This window comes from Folsomia candida, unplaced genomic scaffold (genome assembly GCF_002217175.1).
Source record: "Folsomia candida strain VU population unplaced genomic scaffold, ASM221717v1 Fcan01_Sc003, whole genome shotgun sequence".
Lineage (NCBI taxonomy): Eukaryota > Metazoa > Arthropoda > Collembola > Entomobryomorpha > Isotomidae > Folsomia > Folsomia candida.
In genome coordinates, this window is record NW_019091195.1 from 501,960 (window position 1) to 521,499 (window position 19,540).

General features: G+C 35.6%; 5 protein-coding genes across 11 annotated transcripts; 3 read left to right on the forward strand and 2 right to left on the reverse strand.

Moving 5' to 3' along the window:
- Positions 1 to 3,600: 3,600 nt before the first annotated feature.
- On the forward strand, positions 3,601 to 4,518 carry LOC118434768 (endo-beta-N-acetylglucosaminidase H-like). Its single transcript, XM_035848952.1, has one exon. The coding sequence runs from the start codon at positions 3,601 to 3,603 to the stop codon at positions 4,516 to 4,518; it is 918 nt and encodes a 305-aa protein (XP_035704845.1).
- A 431-nt stretch (positions 4,519 to 4,949) lies between these two features.
- Positions 4,950 to 8,470, forward strand: LOC110847762. Of its 4 annotated transcripts, XM_035849402.1 has the most exons (11): positions 4,950 to 5,566; positions 5,685 to 5,976; positions 6,037 to 6,135; positions 6,207 to 6,378; positions 6,447 to 6,697; positions 6,770 to 7,009; positions 7,093 to 7,373; positions 7,445 to 7,630; positions 7,706 to 7,949; positions 8,021 to 8,186; positions 8,270 to 8,470. In XM_035849402.1, exons 1-11 carry the CDS (start codon positions 5,456 to 5,458, stop codon positions 8,343 to 8,345), a joined length of 2,118 nt encoding a protein of 705 aa, XP_035705295.1. In that variant the 5' UTR covers positions 4,950 to 5,455; the 3' UTR covers positions 8,346 to 8,470. The 4 variants fall into 4 exon arrangements, with proteins under 4 accessions (XP_035705295.1, XP_035705294.1, XP_021950450.2 ...); XM_035849401.1 differs by having other exon boundaries at positions 5,685 to 6,135; XM_022094758.2 differs by having other exon boundaries at positions 5,685 to 6,135; positions 7,706 to 7,921; positions 8,005 to 8,186.
- An 88-nt stretch (positions 8,471 to 8,558) lies between these two features.
- Positions 8,559 to 11,439, reverse strand: LOC110845534. The gene is made up of 3 exons (XM_022091970.2): positions 9,490 to 11,439; positions 9,230 to 9,406; positions 8,559 to 9,166 (listed from the first exon to the last, which is right to left on the reverse strand). The coding sequence occupies exons 1-3, from the start codon at positions 9,912 to 9,914 to the stop codon at positions 8,662 to 8,664; spliced, it is 1,107 nt and encodes a 368-aa protein (XP_021947662.1). The 5' UTR covers positions 9,915 to 11,439; the 3' UTR covers positions 8,559 to 8,661.
- A 142-nt stretch (positions 11,440 to 11,581) lies between these two features.
- LOC110845535 (farnesoate epoxidase) lies at positions 11,582 to 14,127 on the forward strand. Of its 2 annotated transcripts, XM_022091971.2 has the most exons (9): positions 11,582 to 11,879; positions 12,030 to 12,164; positions 12,242 to 12,459; positions 12,540 to 12,845; positions 12,911 to 13,019; positions 13,085 to 13,265; positions 13,337 to 13,454; positions 13,534 to 13,675; positions 13,757 to 14,127. In XM_022091971.2, the coding sequence occupies exons 1-9, from the start codon at positions 11,792 to 11,794 to the stop codon at positions 13,936 to 13,938; spliced, it is 1,479 nt and encodes a 492-aa protein (XP_021947663.1). In that variant the 5' UTR covers positions 11,582 to 11,791; the 3' UTR covers positions 13,939 to 14,127. The 2 variants fall into 2 exon arrangements, with proteins under 2 accessions (XP_021947663.1, XP_035705297.1); XM_035849404.1 differs by lacking the exon at positions 11,582 to 11,879 and having other exon boundaries at positions 12,031 to 12,183.
- Positions 14,128 to 14,284: 157 nt separating this feature from the next.
- LOC110847873 lies at positions 14,285 to 19,434 on the reverse strand. Of its 3 annotated transcripts, none has more exons than XM_035849399.1 (3): positions 18,971 to 19,434; positions 17,519 to 17,863; positions 14,285 to 17,413 (listed from the first exon to the last, which is right to left on the reverse strand). In XM_035849399.1, exons 2-3 carry the CDS (start codon positions 17,855 to 17,857, stop codon positions 14,459 to 14,461), a joined length of 3,294 nt encoding a protein of 1,097 aa, XP_035705292.1. In that variant the 5' UTR covers positions 17,858 to 17,863; positions 18,971 to 19,434; the 3' UTR covers positions 14,285 to 14,458. The 3 variants fall into 3 exon arrangements, 2 of the variants coding, with proteins under 2 accessions (XP_035705292.1, XP_035705293.1); XR_002547704.2 differs by lacking the exons at positions 14,285 to 17,413; positions 17,519 to 17,863 and adding exons at positions 18,195 to 18,559; positions 18,637 to 18,800 and having other exon boundaries at positions 18,971 to 19,431; XM_035849400.1 differs by lacking the exon at positions 18,971 to 19,434 and having other exon boundaries at positions 17,519 to 18,130.
- Between the last annotated feature and the right edge of the window lie 106 nt (positions 19,435 to 19,540).

A 19,540-nucleotide genomic window follows, 5' to 3' on the forward strand; every position in this document is an offset into this window, starting at 1 on the left:
CAAATTATGGTCAATCAAAAATTCTTTGCCTTTACATTTTTGTATAACTTGTTAATTTGCAATACGATACGAAGCAACCCTGGAAACCAGTTCGCCATAAGTTCAATTCAGCAATTTTTTTCCAGCTGCACAAATTTCCTCATTACTCCGAATTCCACGGTAATCTCCGCACTGAGATTTGACATCAGCCCCATCGTCCTCACTAACGAGCTGGATGGGAAGCGACAGCCGACAATTGGCACAAATGCGAAAACCACACAAAAGAGATTTAGTCTTCACAAGAATTCTAATCAGAGAGGAAGAAATTGTTGGGCATTTTTTCTCATTCTGCCCGAAAACGATATATCATTCCCAGAAATTTACAATAACACTTTAGAAAACTTTATAACCGAATTTAAACGATATTTTCTTATGAAATCGTCTTCTTTCATTGGGAAAGATACACTTCCTCAATATTTTATTTGGTTTACTTCATTAGCAGATGAATTTCAAACATGGTTAACTAAATCTACAATGCACAAAGTAGGCCTTTTTGGTGTAAGGGAGTTCTTTGTCGTTCACGTCAGGTTGGATTTGCATACTGGATTTGTTTATATCGACCGGGAGGGTGAAAATGGTCAATTATTTCTACATTACCACAACCGACATTATTGCAGTGTAACAATACTCATATCCAAACCCTGGTACACGATTCCTTGTCATAGCGACGAAATATCGACATGTGACAATACAAAATTGGACTCCATCACACAATTTGTTGCCAATCTTAACCGATATTTCTGGGATTTTGAATCCTGGATCATATCATTAAACAATGATAAAATATTGAATCTTCAAAATAAGTACACTTTCCTTCGTCCTGTAGATTCGTATGATGATATAGTAACATTCATCACATTTGACGAATTTCTCGGCTTCTGGCTCCTCCACGATATCCTGCCCCAGTTAAATATGACCGATCCTGGACAGCAACTCGGTCGGAATTATATTCTGGGTCAGAAACATGAACTGAAATTTAATCCTGAAGCCAACATCATTCTTGAAGGGGTTGAATTATTTAGTTGGCTATCTTGTCATGGTGTGAATATGGACAATTCTACTCCTTTAAGTGAACTTGTCTCCCCGTTTGACTGGAGGACCTGGATCCTGTTGTGGATTATACTTTTTGTTGGAATTTCCTTGTTGAGTGTGGTGATACCTATTCAAGGAGGAGCTTCCAGTGACAAAATAAGTACGACGTGTCAACTCAGTTGGTTTATATCCATCGGCATACTTTTGGAGTGCTCTGTGTTTGGCGTGTACCTGAAGAGTTTCGTTAATAGACGAAGTACTTGTGGGATAATGAGCGCTTATATCATTCTAGCATTTCTAGCCATTCTTTTTGGGACTGTGTTAACAAACTGGTACAAATCTTCCTTCACGATGGAGATGATTGTGCCTCCAAGGTTTACCGCGCCATGGCGAAGTGTCGCAGACCTAGCTGGGTTCACCGTAATTGTTCCGATGGAGGCAATTCTCAACAGTTTTGAGCTGAAGTTAACTGACGACTCTATTCATCCCATGTTTTATTCTATGATACAATCAAAGTTAAAGAAAAGAATGGAATATGTGGGCACTTCCCGTGTGTTGAAAGAATACAGGGATTTCGCTTGGACCTTGTACTACGGGGGGAATAAGAGCACAACATCGACAAACCAATTTGGACAGGAATTTGTGAAACCGGTCAAGTACAGTGAAACGATTCAGTTTGTTAATAATCTGTCTACCTGTGACAGAGTTGCATATATGGATTTGAAAGAAAATGTGATAAATTTACTCCCATTTTTAAACGATAATAGGAAACAGGTAACTTTTCTGAAGGGAGATGACGGATTTTTTACATCTTTTCTTGGCTGGAAAGAGTACCCGGTGAGAAATAGCTATGTTTGGAAACGTCTCAAGGTTATGATGTCATCAGGAATTTATGCACATTGGAAGCGTTGGTTTGGATTGATAAAGCCTGTGAGTATATTCCCACATTGGGTAAATTGGACTTATCCGATAGTTAGTATGGAGGCGAGATTAGATCTGAGTTCAAAAATTTCTACGGGATTTTGTGCCTTTGGAATTGGCGTATTAGTGAGTACATTGGCGATGTGGGGAGAAGCTTTGTATGCGAAGTGGAAATAAAATATTTAGTTGTAAAATATGAAATCAGAAATTATGCAAGTTGAGTACATATTTATAACTGTTAACATAACTTAGTTTGTTTTGGCTGGTGTCAACTGTCTGGAAAATTGTTATGTAAAATTGTTCCAATTTGTCTAACCTATTTATTTACAGCTACTATTAATTGAACTTTGGTAACAGTAGGCTATTTAGTTGAGTGTTTTAAATAGTCGTCTGTAGTAAATATAGAATAGTCAGCAATTATTTATGTACACGTACTCAAGAACTAAGGCAATATTTACGTAGGTATTACTCCTCATTTATTGGTGGGTGTGATTAGGAATAAAACTGCATAATAAAAATATTGTCTGTCTGGATTGTATTCTATACAAATTAATTTAAGGCTAATAAATTTCGACTAATAAAATGCATACAGATTTTCATGTTTAATAAATTGACCGTCTAAATGGCCGCATGTTGAAAGACGATGATCCTCCATATGATTTTTGCATGCTACACATACCTAAGCTCGGGATAACACAGTTTGATGTAGTATTTTGAAAATAAACACATTTTGAACATATAAATAAGTATTTCTATATAATTTATGTGGGTCATCGTGTATTAGTAATAATAAAATGAGGAGCTGGATTTGGGATTTACTTCTAAAAATAAATAAACCGTCACAACGAATGTAACCAAGGGGTGAAAGAAGTGTGTTATCCGTATTTCAATTCAAATTGATGCATGTATGCAATTTGACCTTTAAATGACATTTCATGACCTTTTGACCTTGATGGGTGTGACCTACAGTGCCCATCTTCGAACTCGTCCTGTCCCTTGACGCTAGGAGTTTACGTTCAAAATTTCAAGTGTCTATGTCTTTTCGTTCAAAAGTTATCGGAGCTACGGACAGACAGACGGACATAACGATCTTATAAAGGGCTTTCACCCCTTAATTATGGACACAGTTGACAGTTGTAACAATGAGTTTAACCCCATAAACCATTTAGACTGGTTTAATTTCATACTAAATTGAGACAATAGTTTGTGTTGTTTCAAAATGCGCAAATAATAATAAATTATTTCAACGCAGAAAGTTTATTTTTATTAAATAAGAGTTTAAAGGTACTACGTATTTATGTATGAATGAATCCATCATATCCAGAAATGAGGATATGGGTCACTATGCAAGTTCAGGGCTTGTTTGATTATTTATGGTGCAATTGACATGATCTCGTTTGTCAAATACAGTGCCAATAATAAATTCATACAGTTTACTAACTCTGGAAATTTGTTTAAAAGGCGCTGCATTTTTCCGATATAATCATATACTTCTCACTCTGCAAGGGATTAAGCTACATTATCAAGTAGTTTGGAAAAAATATATCGAACATTTCTCTAAAATAAAAATAAAAACTTTGTTTCCACAAATTTACAATTTTCTGAAACATGCCTGTCATTATCCGAAAAGAAGGAAGGAAGGAAGGTCCCCTGGGCGTCATGTACGTGGAAGTTAACGGGGCGAATTTCCTCAACACTGGCTGCTACACCACCACCGTGGGAGAAAACCTCTTCGACATTGGGATCATTTTTGCTGCGAACATCAACTATGACGTTCCCGCTCAACGAGCCGTCCTTCACTTGAACCAAAATGTCACCACGGTCCTCCAAAACGCTAATGTGTACGTGAAGCCACTGCAAGACAAGGGAATCAAGGTTCTCCTCTCCATCCTCGGAAACCACCAAGGGGCCGGAGTTTGCAACTTCCCCGATGAGACAGCAGCCAGAGACTTTGCCACCCAGTTAAACCAAGCGGTCCGATTATTCGACTTGGATGGGATTGACTTCGATGACGAGTATGCGGATTATGGAAACAACGGGACAGGGCAGCCGAACGCATTCTCGTTCATCTATCTCCTCCGAGAACTTCGAACTTTGATGCCCGACAAGATCATCTCTTTTTATTACTACGGCCCGGCGACGTCTAGATTGTCATATCAGGGGCTGATCGCTGGAGACTACCTGGACTACAGCTGGAATTCGATTTATGGAACCTACAGCGTTCCAAACGTTCCCGGCTTGACGCAAAGGGCGCAACTGGGGCCTGCTGCTGTGAATGTGAGGGCGACCTCTGGTGGCACCGCGCAAAATTTGGCGACGCAAACGGTCAACGATGGTTATGGGATTTACCTCTACTACGACTTGCCAAACACGGATATCAACACGTATCTGTCCGGAATATCAGAGAGGTTGCATGGAGTTGGGAGCACATTGACAGGTGGATGTCTTCGACCATGGCCGCCGACCGGAAAAACTGAGAAAGTGTGTGCATGTGCCGGTAAGGAAAAACCGGCAGATGAAAAATGATCGATATTTGATGGAAAATGCGCTCCAGTCCATCAAGGCAATTATTTCAAAAAATTATTATTTATAATTTCAATCTTGGACTTTTGATCATTAATCTGTACTAAATCTTGTTCCAGAGTTCATGTCATCATCATGACATGCTCTCAATTCGATTGGTCGAAATTTTTAATTGTGTTTGATGATAGTTTTGGTTAATCAAAAATCGAATGGGGAGTATGACATGTTGGTGACATGAATTCTGGAACACATTCTTCCTTATTCCACTCTTATCTTTCATGAAATGAAATAAAATTGTCTAAAACATTTTATTTACATTCACCAGTTTATTTAGACAAATGCATACTTAAGGGCGTTGAGGGTGAGCTATGATATAAAAATACGTGAGGAATGTAGATAATGGTTTGATGGATTGTTACATGTGCATGCATATTTATGTACACAAATATCTATGTACGTGTATTACATACACATTGATTGGGGGATTACAGAAATTATACGCACATTCTTCATTCAACATATTCAAAATATTATTGTGTATTCTAGTCTCTCTTCTTCTGTTCAGTACGACATCCAGTATTTTTTATGCTAATTAGCATAATTCAATCCATAGAAAATGCATTGATTTTTTCGTAGCACACGAGGTAGGATAGATGATCAAAATTTGAGATGCTATTCACTTCGAAGCAGGTGGATGAGATGTATTGTAATGATTTTACACACATATGTATTTATGTACATATGTATATACATGCTTGTTGGTATTATGTAACACTACACAGCATGCTTAAATATTATCACAACATATGAAATTCTGCCTATCTAATCTGCATTGTCTCGTTGTTTGGTATTATTGAATCTGCCTTTGTGTTTAGGGATTAATATGTTCTTAATGTACGGATAGGTCGCAGGACGTGAAGGTTTAGTGCCAATAATAATAATGACAAGTTCTGAAATAGACGATAAATTTTTACGTCTTATACAAGCTACTCCATATTTGTATCAACTATGGGATCAACTCAGAAATGAAGGATTCGAAATCGGAAGTGAGGTAAATCCTAAATACAATTATATACATACATTTTGATAGTTGGAAAAATGAAGAGAAATATTTAAGTTTGGTGTAAATATTTTAAATACTTAAATATTTATTAATGTGTATTTTCCAGGCGGAAATTAATCGTGCTGGAACTACATTTCAAAGGTTCCGTCGTCTTTACGATAACTTACTCCAAAATCGCTACAAGTTTGATTCAAGTCAGTGGGAAAAGTTACAACTAATTTTTCAGTTAACTTGTAACACGGCCGGATTCGAGTTATTGCAGAAATATTTTGGTGATGAATCTGAAAAAGAGATTTATAATCCTTCCATTAATGAATTTTTTGTTAGCCCCGATGACTTGTCTATGCCATTTAATAATTCTTCAGTTAAGCAAGCTTTATTTAAATCAGCCCGAAATGGTAATGTTATCAAAATGCGCGAAATGTTGGCAAGCATATTACAAATATTCTCGTCTCAAGGCGACGAAGAGGAAATGGTGCAAAAGTTTGGAAACTTTTTATTGAGGACTCAAGACAAAGTTGGGAAGTGTATTTTGCATGCAGCTGTGGATGGAAATTGTAAAATTGAGCATAAAAATACATACTTATTAAAGATATTTATGTACATTTGCAACTGTCCTCTTGTCCAGGTATCGAATGTATCGAGCAAGTCCTGGAATATTCTCACCAAGTCGGAGTAAAAGGAAAGATGTTGGATTCACAAACAATTTTTGACGAGACTGGATTGCTCATTGCAATTAAAAAGGGATATTTATCTGTAGCTAGGAAATTAATTATCGAGGGAGCAAACATTTTTATTCAGTGAGTCCAACATTGATTTTTGATATGATCTCATTACGTATGTGTAAGTCTTATTTTAATTTCTGCAGAAATCGTATTGGGCATTATCCACTCCAACAAATTTACCAATTGTACCCAACTTTCGCGACATTTCTGTTGGATACCTCAATTTCCGTGACCAGCGGAGGGGGTGCCTTTGTGCTAAGTCTAAACATTGACATGTCCTTATTTACAAATGCCGTTTTAAAGTTTAAAGTGAACAGTAACAATTGGGTTCGTCGTGTCACAGATTACAGTTTAGTTCCTAATAAACCCTGCACAAAAAGTGGGACAGCTTCAGGTTCAAATCTGCTAAATATTCCCATAGAATTAGAAGGGTCAAATAATCAGTCTCCTAAATGCTATCAAATAGTGGAAGAAAATGACACCATGAATCCGGAAATGTACATTCTAGCTCAGTTAGTCTATTTGAAGGGGAAGGATTGCAAAACGATTGTGGAACATCCTGTAACAGAAATATTCGTGGGCATTAAGTGGGTAATGCTCAAGCATCGGATTCATCTGATTAAGACATACATTCCACTCGCCAAATACTTGGTTTATTTCTATTTGATGTACAATTTCTACGTGGTGGACGAAAACGAAGAAAATGGTACTTTATCGAAGTACAATTATTTTTAGTAAATTTTCAGTTATTGATTATCCATTTAAATGGTTTAATCTTATTCACCTTAGAAAATGTGGCGTCGACCACTTCATCGTCAAACTATTTGGGGTTTGGACTTGTCCCAATTTTTATCCTGTTGCTCATAACCAGCATATCGATGCGATTGCTGCTTGTCCATTTTGTAAAAGAATTGTGTGCGAGTCCATCAAATGAAAACAGAACTTGGAGATGTACCCCGTTTGGACGTGTGACACAAGTATCGTTTACAGTTGTGTCACTCGTCACAGTTTTGCTACCAATATGTGCTGAGAAAGAGAAAGCACAGTTTTACGGAAATCCTTTGGCTGTGGTTGGTGAATATTTTATTGAGTATGAAAAACTTGAAAGAAATGAGATGCATACTTCACTTTCTGACTGAAGGTTGGCCTCCTGCTATCTGCCTTTCTACTTCTTGGCGTAATTGCGGAATCAAACTTAAACCATGGAGTTAAATCAATCTATATTTATGTTTACTACAAAGTTGCAAAGAGATTTATTTCTGTGCTTTGCACATTCCTCCCACTTTTGATCGCATTTGTGCTAGCGTTTCAAATTATTTTTGGAAAGGTGCGTGAAATTATTTTGTATTTAAAATAGAGATAAATAATAAATAAATATGTACTTTGGTTTTATAATTTGTAGAACTCTGAATTTTCTGGATTCTGGAGAACATTGTTCCGCTTAGTGATAATGCTGCAAGGAGAATTTGAATATGAAAATGGGACACGATTTGATTTCGGTGGAAATATTTCTCAAACTAAAGTCTGGTGTGGACGTATACTTTTTGCAGTGCTGTCCTGTTTTCTCGCAATTCTGTTAATTGATGTTTTTCTGGGGTATACAATTTGCGATGTGGAGGTGAGAAAGATATTCTGTACTATCTACGGTATGCATATTTATACGTTCTGTATAAGTATATCGATACATATATGTATTCACAGAAACTTAAACGCCTAGGAAAGTATTTGGGACTATGCAATCAAATTAAGCAACTATATTTTACCGAAAAAGTTTTGGAAATGTTGCGAAAAACGAGATGGATTGGTAAACTTGCTATTCTGCAAAACTGGATTAGCCTGGACTCAATAAATGTGATAAAATCAAAGAATAAGTTACAGTTTAGGTGAGCTTTCGATGTTATCTATGTATTTTGTTAAGAATTTACATAGGTAAGACGACAATAAAATCTCATGCGATGTTTTTCAGGAATGAAGTTCTTGTGAACTGGACAAATTTGGACAAGTCGCAAAGGAATAAATTACACAAACTTATTTTCTCATAAGACAAGCGTGCTTGAAGTTTGGATTTTTAAATTGTTTTAAATTCAAATTGTTCAGTTCAGCATTTACAGCAATTACATTAATAAATGCAATCGGTGGTGAATATGAATGTCATGATAATAAGAAATGTGTGTTTAGCTTTAGTAATTATCTAGATAGCGTTGATTAGAAAATCCTTCATTTGCCGATGCCAAAAGTAACTAAATCAATTACAATTTGCTTTCACCTTTTAGTTCATTTGATTTATTAAACTTCAAGTTATTTCAATTACTTAACAACTCTAATTAAATATTAATAATCAATTACTACCAGTACAAATTATACATTCGAACTACTTGAATTATTAGGTCGCAAAGTATTCCTCACCAAAGTCTTTCTTCTCTCTTTAAGTTTCCTATTATGAAAATACCCCCAGGCGTTGACCCAGCCCCCTGAATTTGCACTAATAATAACCCCAAGGGCACAGAATGGCTCGATATATCCGAAATAAGCAAACGTCCACCCCGCCCACACAATGAACGCCAATGGAAAGTAGAGACAAATTGAAATATAGATAAACGTGGTCAAGCAATTCGTCGCTGTTGAGTACGTCGTTTGATGAATGTAACTATTTATCCGCACCGAATTTGGGAACTTGTTCTCATCGTCACTATATTTTGGTGGGAGTGGTTCGACGTACGTACCAAATAGACGCTTGTGGTCGCTAATCACGTTTTGAATGGCACGATATGCTACCAAGGTCAGGGTTGCGTGGGCAGTGCAGGTCGCACAGACGGCAGCACCGAAAAAAATTCCCCATCCAGTTTTCAGGTCGATGAGAAACCTGGAGTTTTATATTGATGCATAATTTCTAGAAAAATATTCATAATTAAATTTGATTTGATACCAAAATCCACCATTTCCAAAAGCTTCCAGATAACAGTACATTCCAATTTGTGAAATTAGAATGAGAAACACGGCCGTGTGAAGTCGCCACTCTAAATAACCAAATTGAAGGGTGACGTGTTTGACGACTTTCAAATAGGTCGACAATGTCAGTCCAGCATTCATGAGTTGCTGATAGCTGATTTGGGAATAAATTTTATTTTAGAAAACGATTTAGCATTCATGAGTCAATTAAGGAAATATTTACGAATTGAACTGTACCCGAAAAAGAAGAAAAGGTTCACTGCCAGCAGCGTTGCGATCCCTTTGGATGGAAATACTTGGTAAATCATGAGCACGACATGATCCCCGAGTAAGTTTGATACTCCCCAGAGCAAGTCGCAAATGGAGATGTAAAGTGGAAATCTGTCCGAGAAATCAGACTTCTTTTTCCTATTAAAATTCTGATAGACATTTAACATCACGGAGAGCGAGGCCGTGATGGAGATGAGAATTATTATTAGTCCGGTGGTGTGGATGGCATAAAAGACGAACTTGTTTCCTCCCAGAATAGTAGATTTTCCGGGTTCGATCCACTCCATCGGGAGAAGCCATGGAATTGTGTTGGGTGTAGGATTTGAACATTTTAAGCGATTTGGCTGATTAATCTCGTCGTTTTTTAAGGTGCAGTTATCAAACGGTATCATGCTCTTGAATATAAGTACATTTGACACCTAATTTTAAATGTGTAATATCATATTATCACTTTCACTGAAGAGTTTTCCATATTTTGCTATTATAATTAACCAACGAAATACGAATTTATTTGGCTAAAGCAGGAGTTGTTATTTGGTTCAAACGGGGATACAATTTGCAAGAATAAATGAAATTCAAGACTGTCTTGCGGTTGGATTAGTTCGGTGGTTTTCTTAAATTCCATGATGCAAAATGTTTTTGCAAATAAATGCAACGTATTTATTAGTCACACTTCAGTCGATAAAATGTGCAACACACTACAAAAAGTAGTAAAATTATATTAGTAAGTATGCAAAGTTCAAATTCGCCAAACCGCAAATGGATAAATAAAGTAAAGTGACCCAGCAAAAATAGTGTAATTTATGCAGATATTTTTATTAACCTAGGTCACACTGGATTGTGTCATTCTAGTACAAAGGATGCAGAATTTACTACATTTTTCCGGATTTGGTTTCTTAGTTTCTTTTTTACATGCTTTCATGATTGATGAGTGAATCAGATCAGATGTAAATAAATTGTTTTGGTTGAAAATGTGGTATACTGTTTTAAATTATGAGTATTATGAACTGCACTACATTCTTAATTTGAATTAAATTATGTACACTTAAAAATAATGAATTTGATAATACACGTTTCAATTATGCGATATGCGATGGGAGTTTTCGCTCGATTTTAATTACCTACTATTACATACGTATGTAAATGCATATTAATTGCCAGGAGGATCAGTCTAAATATATATAAAATCTTCTAATTTATTTGACGTCATGACCCTATTTTCAACTTGTCATACCCACCAAAAAGGCTCTTAAATGAATAAAATATCAGTCTCTGAACCATACATGAGTAGCAGAAATTCAATATATTTATCGGCCAGATACCCATTCCACCAGGTCCTTATGAAAGTGAAGCATTTAATTTTATATTTAGCACTAGGTCGATGTATTAATTTTTTATGTATGCATACTTATTGCATAAATATCATCAAATACGTGCGTTCAACAGCTATGGAATTTATTATGGAAGTTATTAGGTAAAAAATTTACAGCTACACGGTGATCAGGTTAAGATTTAATTCTAGTCAGACAATAGTTGACAGCGAAGAAATAAATGATAAGTACATACTTAAGTATAAATTCATTTACTGATTTTAATAACCTACAAAAAATACAGTAACGCAATTACTTACGCGTCAGAAACAAGGCGTCAGTCCAAAGTTTCAATGTACTTAAGTTCTATTCAGTTGATTAGATAAATACTTATTTTTTGAAGAACTTTCCTCATTGTATATTAGCCATTGCCTGTAATTACTTTCCATATAGATAAATAAGCGTAGTCCCAGAAATGCCCCATAATTCTGGACCTAAAACATATCGCGTGTGACCAAATATTAGAGATATTTTGCTAGAAATATGTATTCGTATCATTCTTCATGCACATGTCTGCCTGTGTAACCACATTGTGCGCCCGTTCAACTCAAATCAACACAAGTAAAAAGTTGCTGTGTTTTTTAATACGAGATAAATACATACTGCATTCTGTTTTTGGTTGTCGTTACCAAAAGTTGAATGTTGTCCAGCAAGATAGAAGTGCAAAATTACTGGCTTAAATGGTATACTGATCCCAACCAAGGTTGCACGTGTAACCTCAACGTTATGAAAAAACTCCGTTGTTTGTTTGTCATGCATCAATCTCCCATTTTTATGCATGTCGCACAAACGTGCTTATAAAGTGCAGATCTTTTCCCAGTTAGAATCTCAGTTGTGAAATGCAGTAATAAGAGTAAGGGGGTTTTTAGTCAATTTTTTTAAAACACATTGGGTGCAAGATGTTTGTTTATTATGCAGTCGCTGTGGTGGCAGTGTTAATTATTTACTACTTTATTTTTGCGGAGGATCGGTCGAAGGAACCACCAGGTAAAGGGTAGTAGTTATTCGTGGCATGTATATTCCTAATACTTATGGAAATACTTATTTTATAGAGTTTAATGTGGAATTATCTGCAAATTTGTATACAATATACAATATACAATATACAATATTACAATTTCATGCATTGCATATCAGGTCCACGCCCATGGCCCATTATTGGAAATTTGTTGGACATTGCAAACGCTTCGTCCGACTTAACACAGACCTTTGGAAACTTGTCTGAAAAGTATGGGGAAATTTTTTCCATCAAAGTGGGGATGAAGCGTACAGGTTGGCATCAGCTCGCTCGGTACATGTAACTTACATTATTTATGAAACACTTATTTCTGTAATATTCAAATTAACAGTTGTTCTCACATCGAAAGAAGCTATGTTTACGGTTATTCAACACGAAGCAGCCATGGGCCGAGACAGGAGTGGTCTGTTTGCGGATAGAAGTTTTAATAAAAATCTTGGAATTGCCACGGGTGAAGGTGAAATTTGGGAAAAATCGAGAGTATGGATGTTTAAGAAGTTACGTGAATATGGATTTGGCAAATCAATGGAGATGGAACATCACATTAAGGTTGGAGAATAAATATGTAAACGACGCATCATATTCTTCAGATCTCCATCATAAGCAAAATTCTACTTTTGTAAACTTAGGACGCTTGCGAAGCTCTATTTTCCCAAATTGACAAAGATTCTAAGGAACACGGTGTAGTTGAAACGAATCATATTTTTAACGCCCACATAATGACGATAATGTGGCAAATGATGTTTGGCCCACTGTCCAGCAAAGATTTTGCCGACTTGACCCGTATTTCCGCATCGAGTGATGATTTTGTTAATAGTGGTGTCACGGGAATGGGGATTATTAACGCGTTCCCATTTTTGCGACACATATGTCCACGTTTGTTAAAGTACAATGTTCCAATGGACTTTTTCAATACGTGCAATGATATTGCAAAGGTGATTTCAATACTGTAAAAATATCGCAAAAGACAAATTTAACCTATAAAAAATAATTGCCGCAGAAATTATTCAACGAAGCAAAATCACGCATGAAAGATTTAGACGTCCCGACAAGTCTTACCGAATCCTTCGTCCAAAATTGCAAATCTGATGGGGACATTATTTTTAATTGTAATTTGACATAAAACAAAGCTATTCTACGAAACAATTTAAAGCTTCCTAATATTTTTTTACAGGTGAAAACTTTCAAATTATGTTTCAAGATTTAATTTTGGGCAGTACTGACACAACGAGCAGCTACTTGGAGTCTGTAGTTCTTTACTTAATCCTTTTTCCCGACATTCAGGAAAAAATTTATCAAGAAATATTAGACGTAGCTCCTGACAACAGATTTATTGAGTTTTCGGATAGAAAAAAGTTAGTACTACCCTTTATAAGTTAATATAAAATAATATTATGTAATTAATATCATGTCTTTAAATACTTAGGATGATTTATACGCAAGCGTTTTTACTAGAGTCGCATCGAAATGGGCGAACATTACCGAATTTTGTACCCCGGAGAGCTCTTTATGATTTTTATTACAAGAAATATATCATTAAGAAGGTATGATTTGGTCGACTAAATATGTAAATATTACGACAAAGAAAAAGATAATGAATATTAAAGGGAAAGTTTTTCAAAGGACACAATGATTATGGTGGATACGCGACTTTACTATGAAGACAAGGAGACATGGACCGACCCAGAAGTATTTCGCCCAGAAAGGTTCATTAATGAAAATAATGAAATTTTCAATGCGTCAGGAATAATAAATTTTTCAGTCGGTGAGTGCAAAAAGCATCTAATAGCAAAAGTGATGAATGGATAATTAATGCAATGAATGTAATTAACCAATTAATTGCTAGGAAAACGGAACTGTCCGGGAGAATTGTATGCAAACGTGACATCATTTTTGTTTCTTACTTCACTCTTGCAAAGATATAAAATCAGTGTGCCACAAGGTCAACCAAAACCTCCAATGGCGCTAAGTGCCGGATTTGCTTTAAAGCCATATCCCTACCAGGCCTCCTTCACGAGAAGGGTGTAATAGTGAGATAGCAATATTCTACATACATAACACGTCTTGCATTATTTATGGCAAAGTGAAAGTCTGTTTAGTATATCGAAGTAAGTACCAGGAATAATTAAGTATGCTTTGATTACTTGGTGTGCTATCAAGGTTTTACGGAAATAAAAAAAATGTTTTAAAATCTCAACCTTAGAGTTTGAGACTAAGGATTTTGACACCTTGTATGTATCTTTATGATCTCAACCTGGTTACTCATCTACACAGTTATGCATATGTATTTAGGATAAGCAACAGTTAAATAATTTAATGATACGTGCGCAATTTGTCCAGGGCAGGATAAATACGGAATTATGAACAATAGCAATTTATAAATATAAATGTAAAGTTTATTTACATCTGTATGTAGGTATGTAGAATTGTAGAATACAGATTAATGCATGGAGTATCAAAAGTTATTATATTTACGAACTAAAAATATTCAGAAACTTTTTATTTTACGGTGAATAACTTTACAAAAATCATTCACTCTCATGTAAAGCTAAACAACATTAAACTTTTTGAGCAATTCATTCAGTTTATCATATTGAATCTGAATGCTATTTTCAGTGCAGTTTCGGCTAGCAATTTCATCTTTTAAGGCAGTTAAAGCATCGCTTAAGAACTTTTTTTGAACTACATTTCCAACACTGGCTATTCGTGGTTCTACACTTGTAATGAAGTCTTTAACACCTCGTATTATCGTTAGAATGCCTTTTGAATCAATACTCTTTGAATTGCCCTGCGAAATTATTGCCGTTAAGTGATTCTCCGTTAACTTAGGTTCTTCCCAAACATAAGATAGCCTGGGTGTTTGCAACTGTGCATTTGTCCTTTTACCGATCAATGAAAATGATTCATTCAAAAGTCCTGCAGAATCTAAGGAATATTTTATCAAAAATTGTGAAGCATTTTGCACATCTACTTCTATATTGCAAATTATACGATGGCAATGGTTCCAAACTTCAATAATTTTTGCGTTCCAAAACTTGGACGCAGAAATTTTATGCTCAACCTGACTTTCAAAGTTCGATTTTTTTTGAAATATACACCTGGTCTCAGAGCCTGTCACAGAAATGATTGCATACGGAATACACTCTTGTAAAACATAGGGTTGCCTTCCCGAATTTTCCATGGAGGAGAGAATAAAACAGGCTCCAAATAAAATGGACGACCCCACATCTGTCTCGCCATATTCCACGTTCCCTGACCAGCCAATATCATCCTGTTTTATATTTAAGACACAGGTGCAAATATTTCTGCCCTTGGAACATGTTAATTTCTTGAATGACATTGCACAACTAATCAAAGTCCAGTTTTTTCCTTGAATTTTCCCTCTCAGTTTTTGTTCAATTAACCAGCTATCGGATAAATTTTCAGGAATGTTGCAATAAGAGTGCATCATCCTTACAACCTGAGCCGGAGATGATCTTGTGGCACTATCCAAACAATAAATTGCAGAATCAAAAACTCCGTCCGACTTAATTGCAACAAACATCTGCCTCTTTGAATTCAATTTCCTAGTAAGAAAGGCATCAACTGCCGCTGCGCTTGTGTTGTTAATTAAAATACAAGACAAAAATCCAGCCATAGCTGCTGCTTGCTTCATAATGTATCGCTGTCCCATCGTAAATCGAAGAGGTACAGTTATTGCCACTGTGTCCCACTTAATGCATAATTCCCTTTCAATGATCTGCTTAATCTCGGCGAGAAAAAGTGATACGATTAAATCGATTCTTGTTTTCGGGGCAAGTTCCCCATTTACATAACATGGATATGCTTTATACAAGTCGTTCGGATCAAGGATGCTCTTCAAGTGATACAATAAATCACCTTGATGGCCTTTTTTTAGTACGTTACTATCGCCACTCACAATGACTCCGGATTCTGTGATCAGAAAAGAAGGGAGAAATTTAAATATTTTACTGGTTGTATTTTCATGAGAAAAATCACTGGAGACAATTTCCATCCTCCAAAAGTTAAGATCAATTACGAACGATTTGCTTTCTACTTGATTAAAACCAGGCTTTTCTGGTTCTTTTACGGGTAAGTCTTTATCAGTTGAACAAGGAATGTTATTTTTAAACTTGTGGGTAATCAGTGATAAAATTACATTACTTGCAGATTCACATTGTTTATCAAAATGGGAAAGAATGTGCCCTAATTTAACAGAATATTTCAAACCATTCAGCCCCACTTTCAGTTTTTCTCGAGCACTTGATAATTCTCTAAGGTACAGTTTAGCATAACCTTCTTGACTATACGAGAAAGACTTCTCGTCACTTATCCCGTCAATAATAGCTGATTCAAACGCATGGTTACCTTTCTCCACTAATTTGAAACACTCGTCATACGTTTTTTTAACATTTGTCTTGTTTCTGTCTGAAATATTACGGAAGACGTCCTTAAACAAACTGCATGCAAATTCTGTGCCTCGTTTTTGTTGAAATTCCATTAAATGTGTTACCGCAGGTAATTTATTACAATCCTTCATTTGTCCATTGTACCCCCACGTGTCACTCATCTTTTGAAACTCATGGTCAAAAATCATTTTCAAACTGTCTGCAAAATTTGTAAGAAGAAATGATTCTACATCATTGTAAAGTTGGTTCAGTGTTTCTGGAGAAAATAGCTTTGTCTCCACAGTTTGAGTCATAAATGAATCCAAGTATTTTACAAACAACAATGCCAACTCATTTCCCAAATCCTGAATTCTTTCAACCATGTTAAATTGCATGGAAAAGTAATCATTAATCAAATTTTCTCCTCTGCGAGCCGCCTCATGAAATTTAGCATCAGAAGTTTGGATGGGATTAGAATTGCAATTTTCGGATGTATTATGAATAAACTTAGCATCCTCTTCAAACCGGTCGACACAATCGTACAAAAATTTCTGCAATTCCAAAAAGTCGTTCTCTAAGGAACCTAATGTTTGTCGTATCCAAACCCAAAGGTCACCTTCGCCATGATAAACATTAATTAGGGAATCGATAGAGTTATGAACTTCAGATAAGAAAAAATCAATCAAGTTTTCACTTCGTTGAGTTCCTCTCGATATGCATATTTCAAACAGAAAGGTTTTGTATCCTAACTTTTCGAAATTTTCGATTCCGTATTTGGAGAGTAAAACTGTTTCATTGTGCATGACGACATGTTTATAAAATTTGTCTCTAGCTGGGGCCAATTTTTCGTCGAGTAAATCTATCGGGAAGCTCAATTCATGAGCAGTGATTTTGTTCCTCACATCACAATGTGCATTAACCAGCACATCGTTTGATATCAAGTATGACTTATCATCAAAAAATGTTGAGAGTTCATCCTCATAAAGTTTGCAGGCTGCGACATCGTCAAGAGAATTTATGTGACTCTTTAGTTGTGTGAATTGAGAAGACGAATTTTTGGAGGTCGATAAGTTATTCCCAGGACTTGAAGTTGAGCCGCATGGAAGGTCTGCTACCTTTAGAAGACGAGTACATATCTTAGGATTAGAGTACTATGTAAGTTATTGGAGGTAAGACCAATTAATCTAGTGATCATTTAGTACTTGTTTTACAAATTTTACCGATTTGGGTTTTCCTTTTGTGTAGAACATTCTGAGGTTAAGGCACGACGTGTTTTTATGCTTGAGTTTCTTTTTAGTGGTCGTTGTAAGGTTGGTTTTGGGCTTCCTTGAAATTTTGACTCTGGTATTCCCATCGATTGTAACTGAGGTCCCACATTCTTTATCATAAACTATGTTCCAATTTGAAAACATCTCTGAAAGTTCTTCCTCCTTTATATGTGATTTTTTCAGTCCTTCGAAATTTGCAAGATTTGCATGGTTCAACTTCTCAACTGCCAAGGCAGGAGTGCAGGTTTGATCCGAAGACAAGGAGTCGTCCGATATATTAACTACGTCCATCTCGCACTAAGGAAGTAAAAAATTAGGTTACAAAGTATTCGATACAACAATTGTTATTCATGCCACAAACTTGGAATCTACGTACATTTATTTGATTATTAATTAAGTATTGTAAATGGCTTAACATAAAATGCTTAGCTTGGGTAAAATCATAAGCAGACTATGGTTAAAGTCAAATTGTATTAAAGACAATAAAGTCCCTGGTTTTAATTTAGCTAATTTAGAGTAAAATACCAAAATTCCAACCATTCACATTACTAAGTTTATTTATTTCTTTAGAAATAAAGTGAACCATGATTTGTACAAAAAAAGATACATAAATATATATTTAAAAATGTGTGATAATTGAATTTGATCCTACCTAAATATATATACGATACACAAATGTATGCATATATATATACCTATGTGGCATTCCTATCTACATAATTTTTACTTCACAATTGTCACAAAAATTCTCATGCGCTCTGCGACATGTTGCTAGCCAAATGTTCTCATTTTGTAAAATCAACTTGTTTCTCAAATTCAGTAAATCCTCTCTGCCAACCAGTTCCAGTTTCCCAAGCTCCTTGTGAAGTTTCAAATTGGTTTCCATAAGACGTCTGAGTTCTTTTGTGAAACATTTTCCTACATATTTCTCAGCATCCGATTGATACTGGTGAACATCGCCGTGTAATATTTCCATCCTCAATTCCAGCAAATCTATATGTATTTTACCATAGTTATACTCATTGCATTAAGAGTCCACTATTGTGAAATGATAATCTTAATTTATGCACCTGCGGAATCTCGTAGATTCTGAAATGTTCCATCATACTTTGAATTTAAGGTCTTCATCATTACTGTAATTTTTTCTTGTACTGAAGTCGGAAACTTTGAAAATATCTTATTTTCCTCTTTATTGTGCGTGTAAATACTATGACCCTTCTTCCTCTCCATGATCCTATGTATGCATAAAGCTATTTGTAATGCATGTGTCTATATGAAGTTTAATGGTTTTCCTAAATGACAGCTATGCATATACAGCTTCCTGTATTTAGCTTTTTAAAATACTTCATAATTGTCTGTAGTGCAAATTAAAATACGAGGATTGAGACTTTATGACTGACTTACTTTGGAAGGATGTAGGGCTACAAATTTTCCGTAATATCCTGTAGATTTTTGAAGTATAATATTAATTTGTAAAATTTCAAACCGTCTCCACTCCGGCGTTCTTTGAAACTGTGGACGTATGAACCAAATACGGGATGTCACATAAATAATAAATATTTGCTGGTCACTTCCTCGTCAATAGGAAATGTTCGAGTACAAATAGTTTGCTGCGAAATTGACTTGAACTCAATAAAAAATATCCCCAGTTTCACTTCTTTATGATACAAACAAGTAATGTAAATATTGGCCAAAAAATATGGAAACGTAAAGTACGGCGTAATGGTAAACGGTGAGCCTGATCATCTTAAGTATAAAGTTTTCCGAAAAATGGGCACAAATCCTACTCGGAGTAAGTATGCACTAAATATGGTTGTAAATATGCACAGAACCGGTAGTTGACATAATGCAAATATGTGCATATATATTTACCTACATATGTACATGTACATACATATTTCTACCCACCATTATGGTCGAAAGTTTCGACTCGAAACAGGCAACGTATATATGAAAGACAAACTATAAACATCT